Source organism: Watersipora subatra, chromosome 1, assembly GCF_963576615.1.
Source record: "Watersipora subatra chromosome 1, tzWatSuba1.1, whole genome shotgun sequence".
Classification (NCBI taxonomy): domain Eukaryota; kingdom Metazoa; phylum Bryozoa; class Gymnolaemata; order Cheilostomatida; family Watersiporidae; genus Watersipora; species Watersipora subatra.
Genome location: NC_088708.1, coordinates 27,880,608 through 27,896,731, shown reverse-complemented (window position 1 = coordinate 27,896,731; position 16,124 = coordinate 27,880,608). Strand labels below are relative to the sequence as shown.

The 16,124-nt window shown below is 37.0% G+C and overlaps 1 protein-coding gene across 1 annotated transcript; it reads left to right on the top strand.

The window, feature by feature from the left end:
* Nucleotides 1–6,083: 6,083 nt before the first annotated feature.
* On the top strand, nt 6,084–15,993 carry LOC137393727 (uncharacterized). Its single transcript, XM_068080407.1, has 8 exons — nt 6,084–6,138; nt 7,114–7,240; nt 7,323–7,648; nt 7,773–7,843; nt 10,099–10,168; nt 10,586–10,718; nt 12,538–12,700; nt 14,880–15,993. Exons 2-8 carry the CDS (start codon nt 7,158–7,160, stop codon nt 15,984–15,986), a joined length of 1,953 nt encoding a protein of 650 aa, XP_067936508.1. The 5' UTR covers nt 6,084–6,138; nt 7,114–7,157; the 3' UTR covers nt 15,987–15,993.
* The last annotated feature ends 131 nt before the right edge of the window (nt 15,994–16,124 follow it).

Genomic DNA, 16,124 nt, shown 5'->3' with positions numbered 1-16,124 from the left:
TTTTCATTTCGGCAAGAGCTTCTCTTTCTTGCGCTAAAAGTTCTTGTTCCTTCTGAGCAACCATCCGTTCGTAATCCTCCATAGGTTTGTATATGGAGTAGACGAGATGAGAGCCAGCGAATGTTGACACAAGACCAGCTAGTGCAAACCGCAAGTACTCCCCCCACCCAACTCCTAATGGCATTTTATCTGTCACTCTTGCGAAAGCCTGTTAGTTGTGTCAGACTTGATCTGTAAATCCCTAGTCTGCAATCGCCGAAGTGCCTCTCTGGTAGCTTGCTTTTCTTTAAACACTTTATCTAAAGCAATTTGAAAATACTTCTACATAGTTTTATGACTGCTTAGTAACAGGCATGAGAACAGTGAACTGATGCATAGGTCATATAAATGCACCTATCAGTTCTCTTTGACAGTTTTGGTATCACAATGTAAAAGAAGAGCCAATTAGCACATCTAATATCATCTTATAAATGTATGTTTACCTAAGAATGCAAATTTACTAGCCATATAAAATATGTATGAGAAATATATGAAAGCTGGTTTAAGAGCTTTAAGGAGGCTGGTTATTCTCCAGTATTTCTTTATAATGAGAATTGTTAATAAATTAATCCTTATCTATTAGCTAACAAACACTGTTTTAATTACCAGAAAATAAAGCATTATGTATAATGCTACTCACATAGCGATGTTCTATAGCCACAACTACACTATAAACAGAATGCAAAGTCAATCAACTTACAAAAATTAACGTCGCCAACTCGCCAATGGATCATAGAAAATTCAATGACAGCTCCTGCGATGAAAAAAGCTGGCAGAAATCTATACTTTCCAAACCACTTTTTCCCAGGCCAGGCTGAAGTAATTTTGAAAAAAGTCTGCATCTAGGTAAGTAACTGCAAGTAAATACATGTATATATCAACACATCGAAACACTTAACACTATGTATGTAGGCATTTGGATACACTCTTATGTACTCAAGGAACAACAGCAAGGGTAGTTTTGAATTTCCAACAGCTTTATAAATCTTACTATTTTGATCGCATAACAATGAAAGTGATGAGTAGATTTCATAGGCCTAAACAAATGCTTGTTGAGTACCCTCATTCGACAATAGACATTTACCGTTTTATCATACATACTCCTCTATTTTATCACATATACCCCTTGATTTTATCATACATATCCTTCTACTTTATCATACATACTTCTCTATTTTATCACATACATGTATACCCTTTATTTTATCATTCATATCCCTCCATTTTATGACATATACCATTCAATTTTATCACACATACCTCTCAATTCTATCATACACACGCCTCTATTTTATCATACATATCCCTCTATTTTATCACATATATCCCTCTATTTTATCATACATACCTCTCTATTTTATCACATATACCCCTCCATTTTATTATACATATCCCTCTATTTTACCACACATATCCCTCTATGTTATCATATATATATATACCCCTCTATTTTATCATACATATCCCTCTATTTTATCACACTCACCTCTCTATTATATCCGGCATACCCCTCTGAGCTATGTGTACGGAATCCAAAAACATGTTTAATCTAACAAAATTAATGCGCAGACATGCTTCGAACAAAAGATTAGTAATCAAATTAAGATAATTCCTGACTTCCAAAAAATCTTTCTACATTTCGCAACAAATTATCAGTATCCACAAATGTTCACTGCATGTTTTAATAATACAGAAGGTAACTAAACTAGAGCTGTACATGTATGTGTTGGTCAGCGAGAGGGCATCTGGCCGAGAGAGGTAGTGTTATATTATTCATGAAATCAATAAGTCAAAAAAGTTGTTAATAAAACCATTAAATTTCATTCCCTCTGACAAAACAATTTTTATACCTTGTATGTAGAAAAATACCTATAATGTTCAGCTATTATTGCAAACAGCATTGCAGGGCACTGTTTCAAGTCAATGGTGCCAAGTGTGAGCTAAATATCTTACTAAAGGTTTTTGTTTATGATACACGAAACAGTTGCACGTAAAACTTCTTATCATCAAAGCAATCTGTGCATCAATGATTGTTTCCATTTTATTCTAATCCAACACCTCTAGTCTGTGTTATTTCTTGCCAAACCCAACCCTTTATTACGGGCTAAATCTGCTTTCTGCAGGCTCCTTTTGATTTGATAGCATTTTAACATATAAACTTGGCCATCCATGATAGCACTTTCTCTCGATCAAATTGAAGTATAACATTTAACAGGGCAGGCAATCATGGTTAATTACAGTGGAACCTCGGTTCTCGAATGCTTCGGTTCTTGACGTACTTGGTTTTTGACCAAACTTTTTTAGATTTGTTCGTCTCGGATCTCGAACAAAAATTTGGTTCTCGACCAAACCAGAGCCTGCGCATTGGAATTAAACGTTCAGAGCAGCTCCGGAAACAGCATGGAAACATTCATTACCATGGCTCAAAAAAACAAGAAAGATGCTGAGGAAAAACGAAAAATATTGAATTTAAAAAGGAACTGATAGCGTCATAAATTCTTTACAAAAAGGAAGGAACCATCTGGGAAGACGTCTCTTCTATTGAAGCGATTTTCTAGGGAGACAACTCTTCTAGTTGAGTTACCGTGAATTGTTTTGGAGGATTCTCTTTCAAAGATGTGAAGTAAACGTGCCATTGCTGCTTATGCAGTCAAACGTGGATAACTCGCCCTCGGATAGCTTGAACACATGGTTAACTCGAACGATTTTGTTTGGTCCGTTCCCACGTAATGATAAATTGCTTTAGATAACTTGACCTCATCTTTGTTAACTCGAACAGTTTTTTGCCCAACGGCTACCGAAACAGTTGTTATCGCTTTAGTAAATCACTTTATTCCAAGCCATAGAGATATACCTCCACTTTTAGTAGTTCATAGGCGTCGTTATCATCATCATCGGCAAAATATTTTTGTCACGGTTTGGCGAAATTTGATTTTTACCAAACATCCGCTTAGCGATGGCCCTTCGGAAGCGAAGGAAAGTGAAATGCATAAACTTCAAGAAAAATCAGCAAAATTGATCTTGGTTACAACACTCAAAAGAAAAATATGTCTTTTCTACTGAGCATTTCAACAGCAATCAAGTTTTGCCAATTTTAATCTTAAAAACGTCCTGGCAATCTCATCACCTTAAACAACAAACCAATCTCAAGTGATAGAAAGATCTCTATACCTTTGATAGAAAATTTTTAAACTTTATATTAGAAGCAGTTAATTTGAAACAAGCCATTTATGCTTATGATTTATATTATAGTTTGGATATGTTCATGTATCTACTAATAAATACATGGACTTGTGACAGTGCCCTGATAACTTGAATGCTCTGATAACTCGAACACTTTCGCTCGGTCCCATGAAGTTTGAGTTATCCATGTTTAACTGTATTTTCTTTTTCACACGATTTTTGATGTAACTGATTTGTTGTATTTTTAGCTGTTTCAATATCAATTTCTGCAATTGTTTGTATTGTATCTCAACCTTTAATGTTTTTGATGTTTTAAGATCAAAACATACAAAGTGTTTACTTTTTGTTTTCTCTTTTCATCATCATAGATGGAAAATATTTCATTAAAGTTGAACACAAGCTATATCTACTTGTTTTTATTTATAATATGTAGTATACAGTACAGTTTATGGTGTAAAATGTTAAAAAAAAACTTTACCGAAGTTGTTAAATCGACTTGAAACAAATTAAAATTTACATACATTAATTCTTATGGGAAAAATTGTTTTGAATCTCGAACAACTTCTGGAACGGATTATGTTTGAGAACCGAGGTTCCACGGTATCTAAACATGCCCGAACCATGTCTAATTCATATGAATAAGGATAGCTTTAAATAATAGTAATCTTGTGCTTTCAATACCTCAACATTAGTGATTTTATCTCTACTTGAGATATCTATGATCGACTATAAATAGTTCAGCACATATACTTGCAAAGTATGATTGCATATTTTAGATAGCCCACGTCACAGTACCATACAAAAAATTTGCTAGCAATGTAAATGAACTTAGCAGTTCACTCTGATTAGTGGTTTCTCCAGTGATTAACCTTTAAGTTTCCGTAAATGATTGGCATTTCCCTTTTTTGTGTAGAATTTTATTATTCAGGTAGGAATTGTCGGCTTCAAACTTCTGATTGTTTACAACTTACATTGTTTTGATGAATCACCATTAATAGTGGTTGCATATCTACAAGTGTGGAGACAATGCCTAAAATCTTTAGAAACTAGCAAAGGCATCGTGTTTTTTTAATATCTACTTTTAGATACGTATAATTGTTTCGCAACACCCACAAACCTACAGCCTGGATTTCAACAGGCCTACGAGCCACTAGAGCACCATTATCATAAAAAAGCTAATGCATTGAGCCCAGAAATCAATTTTCCTTTCTTTTAGTCTGGGTGTAAACTTTGAGTTGTCATTGATAGTTATATCAATGATGACGGAGTGATAACTCTTGCTCAACTCAATTGCGTATTGCAAAGCTGTTATTTTGTGGCTGATCTATTGATTCAAGTATGTTATAATTAGTAGAATTGCGAAATAGGTTTTGCTATTATGGAGGTTGAATAACATTTGGGACTGTTTTAGGATAATGTTTTACATTGTAAGTATAAGCCTCGTTACCTCGTAGAATACATCATACTGGACCACCTAGGGGTGTAAGGGGTATGCCTCATATGATAAATTAGGTTTTGCTTATTTTAATTCAGTTTTCTGAGAAGTTAATATAATATTAATGTTTGTTTGGTGTCAGTACAGGTAGAGTTAACCTGTTATATGTTGGCTCGTTCCTTTGAGCTCCCGCACTGTCCGTGGTAGGAAGCTATTGTGGTATGTATTTTTATTTGTCTGTAAGGAAGTGGGTTGTCCTTTGGATCTAGCTCTGGTTATCGTGTTGCTCTCCACGTTCATTAGCTCGTCATAGGATTTGACTAATGCCGGGTGAGTTTCTTCTTTGCTGAGTATTCTCATCAGAAGTCTTAAGCGCTGGTGCTGTCGTCTTATCTCTAGAGTTGGCAAGTCAAGCTTCGCTCGTGCTTCGCTTACTCCTCTAGTTCCTTTAATTTGAGCAATAAACCGAATAGCTTGATTCTGTACCATCTCTAGATTACTTACTTCGCGCTTGTTTGTAGGGTCCCAAGCAGCAGCAGCATACTCTAGGTGGGGAAGACATAGTGATTTGTACGCTAGTATTTTGGCTCTTTGTGGAGCCCAGTACAAAGCACGCTTGATGATCCCTAGTTGCCATTTGGCGGTGTTGATTTTTGAGTCTATATGTTTGGTGAATTTAAGATTGTCTTGTAGCGTCACACCTAGATACTTGCTGTCAGACACCTGTTCCAGCCAATGTAGAAACTAGCAGCTTACTGTTATTGCTACTACCAACTATCAGTCTTGTGAAGTTTCAAATTTCTTACAAAAAAGTTTAGTTTTGCAGTACAACCAGCAGATATACAAACGCATCTATGATTCTAAATCTTGAAAGCGACGATTTTGAGTTATGATGTGTAGGACACACGAAAAATATTAAACCTACAAACTTGGAAAGGTTTTGGTAGCTGTAATATTGACATTTCTACATTATATTATACATTATATTAATATATTATATTTATACAGTATTCAGATATTTACAACAAAAATATCGTTCATACCGATGTGCTTCGCACACACATAAATTACGAACGCAAAACAGCCCCACCGGATAACATTTATAGGTACCTTGCAGTTCATGCACCGGGCAGGATGACGATGTCGCAGAGGATAGCGGTTTTCAACAAGCAAGTAATACATAGAGCGGAAGATAACTCTCTTATTGCAGTCGACGGCGACCTTTTTAAAGCCCGTACCGACCAACTACACAAAATCCATCACCAACTTCCAGGCAAAATATTTGCTACGCAGATACTGGCATTTTAAAATTCTATTGGCTAATGTTTTAGCTTGCGATCCATATTTATTTAAATGTTGCAAATAATTTTTTTCAGAGTAACTAAAAGAACTGGTGCAACAGGCTATAAGCGCTCAGCCTTTCTTCAGAACATCGGTCAGTAGACAACGAAGCTCGATAGCTTAGATGGAGGAGTACAATGGTAGATTAATTGTGATTGTTTCATGAAAGCTTTACTAAAATTGACTTTTTGGAGCTATATTTATACAAATGGCGTTAAGTAATTAAGCTTTAGTTTGTTCGGAAATCAAGTTATCAAATTAATCTGCTATTTGGTCTTTCTTCAAAGGATAAACAAGTTTTGTTGTACAAATGTATCTTTACGACCAAAGGATCGAATATTCAAGTTTAAAGGCTATCTCATTCTGTATAACTGTTTGGGTGTTTTTAAAATACGGTCAAGGATTAAAACTTTATTCTGATTACCATTTATACAAATAGAGAGATTGACATAAACATACCAACCACTGCATATCAAGTTATTAACATATTGGTCAACCACAAACATCGAGCTATAGGTTCACCACGTTTAGTTGCCAATTTTATTGACACTTTTGACTAAAAAACATTAAAACATGACTAATAATAACTATTTTGCTAAGCATTGATAGATACCAAGGTTAGATCAATCTTGTTTAGTAGGTCTACATTAAAGTTTGTACCAAGCATGATTTAAGTAAGGTAAAGTCGGCTTATCATGACTATTAACCAACAACAGCTCTTTGTGATAAACTGCTGCATTCTAGTTTGTTTAATTTTAATGAAGTTTTAGTTATCTTACCGCTGACTAGTATATTCTGAACTGGTTGATTTTGGTGCGAAGGCCATTCGATGAAATCGTCATTGTTGGCTTGTAACTGGTCTTTAGGTTTGATATGGTTTAACAATTCTCTTCAAAGATAATTACAAAAGCTCTCTTATTATTCACTTGGAATACCATTATTACAATTATTATTGGAATACCTCTCATTATTCACTTCAGCTTTGATGCAATTTTCATTGTTGTAAAGATCACAAAGAAGATCTTCCAATTTTAAGGCCAGCGGCAACTTTTAAGCATTAAGAATGTATTATGAACGCCAATGCAACACCAAAACATAAAATCTTTGTTTTACAGGAGGTATGAACGTTCACATGAAACGCTAACAGAAAAAGAATGAAATGTCTGCTGCGGCAAACTGTGTTCCGGTTGCCGTTGGAGGAATACCTCAAGGGTATCCAATGGCACAAACCTCTTGTTCAAGGTACTCTAAAAATGTCCAACTGCTTTTCAGCCATTGTTGTATGAAAAACTCATTTTTATGATGTTTTTTTAATACGATTTAGGCTTTTTAAAGAAGAGATCTTAGATCCGGGTTACATGAATAGTGGCTACCCAATACAAAATGGGTTGGCACAGGCACAAGCCGCATCAACAGTTCAGATGACATCTAGTCCACAAGTTACAGACAATATACCTCCTCCTCAACCTACAGACAATGCGGCTCACCCGCAGAAACAAAAAAGGTCAAACACTCGAAAGCCTAGTGGGGCGCCTAAAATAAAAAAAGTTAAAACGGAACCTGTTGCTAACTTGGACCCTAGCATAGCTCCACAATCACAGATTGGTGATCACATGCCAGTTCAAAAGAAAAAAAGGGACAGATTTAAAGGTATGTCACCAATTCACCATGACATATTGCTAATATTGTATGTGACCTACAGCTTGCAGCCATTCTTCCTACCCTTTTCTTTACCGTGTTTTAGTATGCTTTTACTTTTACATTTTTATTTTAGGAACAACAGAAGAAGAGGTGCTAACTAGAGTATTACCAGATCATGTAAGGGAGGACTTGGATATTCTCATTGTGAGTTGTACATCTCTCTTTTGAGTAGACCACTCCATTTGGTTAGTTTTCTGATCAAGTTTTATTTAATCATATCTGAATATTTAACTTCTTAATTTTGACTTTTTCTTTGTTACCATAACCAGCTTTTCTTGAAACACTTGCCTCTGGTCTACATACTTCTGTATACTATTTTGACTTGATGTTTTTGTACTCGGGCAACTTTATTGTTTAGTCTTGCCTGCCCTGTCTGTCCCGCCCACACAGTCATGCCGGCTCTTATTCCTCCCTGTGTTTCTTTTTTTACCGTAAGTTTCTTCTCTCTTCAGATAGGGCTTGCCTCTTTTTGGGCACTTTTTTTCTAACCATTTGCCTTTTATTAATTTATTTAATGAAGGCATCATCACAAATTCGCTTTGTATGTTGACGCTATATTTAGCCATCATATTCCATAGTATGCAGTAAATCGCTTGGTAAAGAGTGTATATCTGGTAGTCCAAATCTCTTCGTTAATATTAGCTTGGTAGTTTAAAATATGTAACCTTAATAGGTTTTGTATGGTGAATAAAAAGGGTTGAGTATAGCTTTCTGAATGCCCTAAATCCTTCTTATTTGGTGCATTCTGGGATATGTTGTTCAACTCATAATTTTCAGCACATATTTGCAGAGTCGGTTTTGAGGGTGTTTGATCGTATTAGACTAGATCCGAAAGACCCAGCAATTTTCCTTAAATTGCTGGGTCTTGCGGATCTAGACCATAACTTGGAGGCTCCATGTACCACTCTGACAACATGGGCACGTTAAAAATCCATTTCTGTCATCATGTCCATCTCTGTCCATCTGGCTCTGTCAGACTGGACGTGTCGCAAAATGTATCCCTTCGGGTTAACCTGACAGTTCCAGAAGAAGCCCTTGATAAGTGTTAAGACCACCTAAGGTAGCTTGTAAAAAACTAGTCCTGGGGGTGTGTTACTCTACCAGATAACATGAGAACGCTACCAAGCATTGTCGCTACATGACAAAAGCATGTCATTACTTACTGCTCCTATTAGGGAAGTTTCCCTCGCTCTACTTCATATGAAATATTTGTAGCTGTGTTCATCATACTCGGTATTCTATCAAGGTGACTACAGGTCATCAGTGGTTTTTAGAGTGTTAGCCACTCAAATCTGTAGATCTGAACTAAAGTAGGTTTTATAGGCCAATTGAGCTTCCTTTGGTGATTAGCTTTGGTTGGCTGTTAGACTGCCAAAAGGAAAATATTTGTTAAGCATTTGATTCCTCCTAGATTGATGTATACACTAATTGCTAAGATTTGTTAAATCTCACCATAGCTAGTTGGTAGGTCTGATGTAAGCTTTTTTCTCACTAATACTTGTAGCATTTAAGTGCTTCTAACTTACACTTAATCAGTGAATACAGGTGCCATTTTAACTATGCCTTAGCATTTCTTTCATACAAAAGAAAGTGTTTCTCTGTGAATTAATTTTTGAGAAAATGTTTTAAGGGCTTTGGAAAATAAAAAAAGCTTTTACTCCTAGGCCTATAAGAGTCGCTAGATTTGTGGTTGTAATATACTGAATCACGTTTTATTCAAATTTTTCTTTCTCAAGTGATACAATAGATTTGGTTTCAGTAATTGATTTTGTTAGTGACACAGGGTGTCATTCTTATCCTGGCTCTCTGCTCTACTCCACAAGGCTGTGACCATAATCATCCGCTATACTCATGGAATTTTTGTGGATACAATTGTTGGTCTTGTATGCGGATAAATGAATAAATAGCCATTGTTGCCTCTCAGCGTGTCGTAGTTTGACCTGTATCATGCATGTGGTATCACACCAGTCACTGCGAGCTTGTCAGCTATATCGGCTTTGTTAGCGATACTGGCTGATGATTTGCTGCTGCTAATGTATCTTCGCCGCATTCATGAGAATTAGTGTGTATTGTTTCGCTAGACTTCAGAGGCTGATGAATAAGCTAGATGAAAGCCTCACGCTAGCATGATTTCTTGTCTACCTACCATCTACTGCCTACTAGCACGTAATCTATAAGCATAGTTTAGAGCTAGTCTTTGCCTGGTTCTCTCATTGACTATGGCTAAGAAAGCAATGAATCGCTAATCTCATTGCTGGCCGAATCAATCCGCATTATTGTTCCTTTGCCGTGGGATTTCAGGCCAAACTCTTTTGTTGTTCCTATTTATGCATCAAATCACCATGAGTTTATGATTGATTAATGCACCTAGCCAGTCATGAATCCATGTTTGGTTTTAGGTGGGTATCAATCCAGGACTGACAGCAGCCTATGTACAACACCACTATGCCGGGCCAGGCAACCATTTTTGTGAGTCAGCACCTACTCTTAGATATGCTATTCCAGTTCCTAGCAGTCTACCTTATATTGTTTGGATCGCATCACTTACCTCTGTCAAATCAACCAGTTACTCTTCAGCTAAACAAGTATTATGAGATGGCATACTGTATTTGAAAATGCTGTCTCAATGTCGCAGTGTTTTAGAAGTGGGTGGAAGATATGCGCTGTATTTATTTATAGAAGTGTGCTGAGAAAAGTTTTACACGTCTATATAAAGGCTACATATAATGCTCTAGATATGGATCATTGCCATGAAACGTAATTGGAGGGGGTCAATGCTTATGTATCAAGTTGACACATGTAGTTACACTGTTCAGACCCATTAATTATTGATGTTTGATGTCTCTTTTGGTTCCACCAGCATTCATAAAACTTTATATGGAACAGGGAAATGTCTCTACTTGTCTGGCATGATTCCTGAGCCAATGAATGCGCTTCAGGATGCTGAACTTCAAAATTTTGGGATTGGATTTACAAACATTGTTGCCAGGACTACAAGGGGCAGCGCTGACTTGACCAGGTGAGTGCCTTGACAACATGGCACTTGGTTTTGTTTAATCGGTCGCCACGCTTGTTTATCGCATGGCAATTGTCATGATTTACTAGGCTCTCTCACTGTTGTCACAACTTTTGCCATAGTTACTTATTCTGTCACTGTTCTAATATATAGACACTTACATTCTCACAATTTGTAGCCATTATGTAGCAGTACTCACCATTGCATAACCTTGGTGTTCGCTCTATCACCACACATAAAACATATTGTTTACCATGTCACCACACAACATTGTAGCGTCATAATTTGTCATCGGCTATCTTTACAAATGGCAGTAACTAGCAGAAGTAACTAGAAGTAACCAGTAGAAGCAATTGCTAAGATAATTTGATGCTGTGTACCTTATAATATATCGGAATGCAAGATGATCATTATTCGAATGCGTGGCTCGGCCTAGCATTGGCTTGTCTTAATCTGTTCTATTTTTATGTAGCTTTTTATCATTTTTGCATATTTTGCATTTGCTGTCTGTTTGCTAGTTATCTCCCATGTAATTTCTATTGTTGGTTAGCTTATTGGCATAGCGATCAAATATTGACTAGACCTTGCAAGCTCTGCTGCTTGCGTCTCTCCCTTTAAACTTTCACGGGGTAACCTCATAATGCTGCAGAGTGCAGACATTCTAAGGCCTGATACTCTGACTCTTAGTCTTATATGATTAACAATGTCATATATTGTTATTTTAGTAAAAAATTGAAGAATTCAAATATATTTCATATTTGGAAATTTTTATCTATATAGCTAATTTTTTAATAAAATTTGTATAATCAGCTTTTTGCGCTGTAGAAAGTAAAATTGATGGGATGTGAAATTTATGTATTGGATGTATTTCTTGTTACTTAGTATATATGCCTGAACATTTTCAAGTATGAGAATTAAAGCAATTGATGGTGAGGGATTTTGAGTGGTTTTTAAAGAAATAATCAAATTAAAGATAGGTAGAATTTTGTAATTATTGCACGCAAGACGAGATTGTGGTTTTATTTCAATCATTTATCAAACATTTCATGAATATATTACCTAAAACTATGTATTTGCAGTAAGGTCATTAATTCATTTTTTTAAACGCTTCAACTTTGCATTTGACTTGTGTGCCCATATCTTATCAGTGCAAGTGATCACCGCTAATCGCTTCCAATCATTACATTAATTGTTATGCAGGGTTTGATAACTCACAAATAGTCACACGATAAATGAGCCAACCTGTAGGCATACAGTTATACATTGAGTTATAAAGTATAAGTATAAATTAGGTTGTCTGCTACTATCACACGCTGACATTATTGCTGCCAATTGCTATAGCATTGTTTAAATTGCTCGCTGGATGCATTTGTAAAATTTTTTGTCTGAGGTATCTAAAAGTGGTATCCAGCTCAATCATTGCTCAAATACCTGAAGTAGTATTTTTTTATACCTGACAGACTGCCAATCACTTGATGGCATGACAGATAAATAAAACATTTTAAATAAGGGGCCAGTCGTAGAGATTTCCTATAAAAATGTTTGAACCACCTGACTTGCTAGATTTTGATCGCAATTTTTTCCGAGCATTAATTTGAGAGCTTAGTTCATAATCACACCATTGTTGTGCTCCTTGGAAAGTTGAGGAAGTTATTGCAGGTTATCTTGGCTGAGGTGTAAACTGTGATACGTGTGTGCGTACTAGATTTAGTTTTCGTTTTATCACCTGCTTGTTGTGTCACTACTTAGCACCTGTTCAACTTAACATTTTTAGACATGAACTGCCACTCATTTGTCACATGACTCACTTGTATTCATGCAGAAAAGAGATTTATGAAGGAGGATTAATACTCAAGGAAAAGATGCTAAAGTACCTGCCAAAGATAGCCCTGTTCAATGGCAAGGGAATATATGAAGTCTTTTGTGGCCATAAAAACTTCAACTTTGGCCTACAGCCAGACCCTTTCCCTGGTTGTCCAGACACCGTGAGTCTATTGCTAATAGTTCCTTTAAGTAGATGCAAACTGAGGGTTAACTGTAGTAATTCATATTGTCTTTCTGTTACGCATGCTTTTTCCAACATGTCATACAGCAGTAGGAGTTTTTTTTATTAGTCTAGAGATATGGAAATGGATAGGTCTATAAAGCCGTGTTTTATTGAAGCAACTATGTCTCTAGCGAGAAAATATATCCACAGAGAATAAATGCATGGCTACACACTGATATAATGCATAGTTAATGTCGCATAGAGTACATATCTGTTGTGGCTACACATACCAATGCTACTAAATGGTTTTGTGTTGACTAATGAATTGACCAATGAGAGTTGGTTTCAGTCATGTGAAGGTCACCAAGCCCTCACTAGGTTTTTAATTATTGTAGTTAAAGTATCACTGGCAAATTGGGATGTTTTCGTATAGCCTCTGTGTAGATGGTACGCGATTGGGGTACAGCTACAATCATTGGATTCTAGTTGTGCACCCTTCACTATTTTTTGTTACCACAAAAAATATGGTAACACGTTTCGGCCACAATAATGAAACAATTGCTTTATAACCTATGTGTTCGGTGTATGCTAAAAATGTTTGATTGTATTAATTGGAAGGTCATCCATAGATTGTCAGTCACATCACTGAAAATGGTATGCAGAGGATAACTCCAATTGTGTGGATACTCAAGAGCTTGTCGCGTACCCATTCCGCACCAAATATTTTTGATATTTTGTAACGAATGCAAAAAGTATCTTTAAGTTTCTCATATGAATCATCGATAATTTGTATTAGCGGTAAGGCTTGTCCAGCTAGTTGTGTCGCTATATTTTTGCTTCAAAAAAAATTTGACCCATAATTGATGAAAATCAGTCAAGTAAAAAATACGTTCATATGATGAACAAAACTAAAGTAAAACTTCAGACTTCTGCAGACTCAATTATCTAAAAAAGTTATTTGATGTTTTATGGTCAGGTTGAATTTAGGTCAGTGACCTTCACATATTTGTTACACATGAGAACATTCTTGTCTATTAATGATTAGTTGTTTGTGTGAGATCCTCTCATTGTTCAATAGCAAACCTGTGATGCAATCAGCTTGTGCTGGAAATTATTAAATTTAAATTGAGACTTACGCCTGGTTCACACTATATCGTCGTATTTTGATGTAGTCCTTTCGGCGTTTGTCGGCGACTGTGTGCACCGGAAACTGATAGCGTCGACGAAGCAACGCGGATACATCGAGAAAGTTTGCAAACTTTCGCCGAGCATCGACGACAGCCTCTACAATGTGCACCATTTCAGCCATAGTAATTCGCGGTCGTGGATAGCATGATTTATTTCCGTTTATGATAGTTGCTGCAAGACTAGAATTGATTCGAGCATGAAAAAAACCAAAAGGTTTCTTTGTCACATCACGGAGTATTTCCTAATGCAAATGCGGATGGGTTTGTGATAGTGTGAACATTGTTATTACAGACGATCACCGAAGTATTGTGGAATCAACGCCGCGATACAGCTATATAGTGTGAACCGGTCTTTAATTGGGAATCACCATTTTCAGCTAACCACAAATGTGTCAGTACTGATGTAGACCAACATGCTGGTTTAGATACAAAGTGCCCACAACACGTTGGCGCTTTGGCTATGCAACCGACGCATTTCATCGGTGTGCATAGCCATTTCTTAGTTAGCTGTTTCTATTTTTCATTTGAGTTGGAATAATCGGCTAATAAAACTATCTGATAAAACCAAGTAAAATTACTTTCTATTTTATTTGGTGACAAGGTGCAATGGCAGCCGTATGATTACTGGCAACTTGTAATAATGTATATTGTTCTTAGCGAAAACAGTTGTGAACAAATAAGAAACGTGTAACAAGGGATGAACAATTGTTTTCTATTAAATGCTAACATGTTATTCTAGAATCTAGATACTAATGCCTTCCTAAGCGCCTTTCGAACATTTTACTGCTTACATTATTGCTCTCAGTAGTTCGAAGCCACACCTTCAAATCAGACACGCTTTTATAAGTTGCACATAGCTATATATCGTGCTCAATGTCTAATGTTAATTATTATCTTTTGTTGATTTTGTATGACTTACCGGAGACTGTAAGGTGATTCGAGTCACAGAAAAGTGTTTATCTCATCAACATTGGCTTTGGTGTGTTGTAGGTTGTGTTTGTCAATCCATCTTCAAGCGCTCGATGTACACAACTTCCTCGAGCTATAGACAAGGTACCTTTTTTTGAAGCACTGAAACGTGTAAGGGACCACATACGGGCCTATGGTACAGTTAACGGTATCGATAGGACTACCGTTACTTTTCCTGACTTCAAGCTCGTTACTGCTCCGCAGAAAGTTAAAAAGGAAGTGAAGAGTGAACCAACGGAGGTCACTGAAGGCACTCCACAGGCTGCTGAAACTAACAATCAGCAGGCTCCCACTGCTACGGCTAAAGTTACAAAACCAAGAAAATCTCGTGCCAAAGCAAAGAAAGAAAAACCTGCTGCTACTGCCCCTGCTGCTGCTGACAACACTCATGCTGCTGCACCTATGCTAATAAATGAAACGAGTGGTATCAACCACATGGCAGCTCAGCCGCACTATGTAACCAGTATGCCTCATCATCAACAAGCAGGCATACCACCGCAGCAAATGCATAATGGCCAGCCTGACACTGACTTCAACATTAAACGCGAAGTGGTTGATACTTGTCATGACAAAGAGTTGGCAGCCATCATTCAACAAACTATTAATGCCCAACACTCGATGCTTCAACAGCAACAATCAATGGCGCCAGGTCCCTCTATTCCTCATTCTATGAATGGCGTCAATCCCAGTATGGTCATGCCTTCTACAGCACAGTCCACTGTCAAACAGGAACGCTCGGATTGGAATGGATATGGTGTGATGCCATCATACAATAATGGAAACACTCCGACTTCCATGTCTGCCTATCCACAATATTCATGCTATTGGAGTTATCTTCCTACGACTAATTCATTTATGACCAATGGTTATTCAGGTGTTCCTGCTCCTCAGATTGCCCATCAACAAGCAGTTGCTGCTGCGGCTGCTTTGCATACGTCTGTTGCTGCGAGCCAGCCTAACACACACGTAGCTGCACCCCCTGTGGTCAGCTACAACTCGCCCCAAGAGGCCAGTTCTCCTGCCATGTCTAGTCAGAGTAACCTGACACAGGCATCTTTAGACTCTCTACCAAAAGCTGACTCGGCGAGCACTGTGGCCAGTTGGCTACAGTCTATTCCCCACTCCTAATTATCATGTAAGCTACCTTCTATGTTGTCTTCTGAGATGACATTGTCTAGCCTCGGATACAACTCGTGAAAAATAGCATCCAATTTTGTTTTCATACAATTTTATACTTTAGCATTTTGTGTCCTCTTATTCTGATAA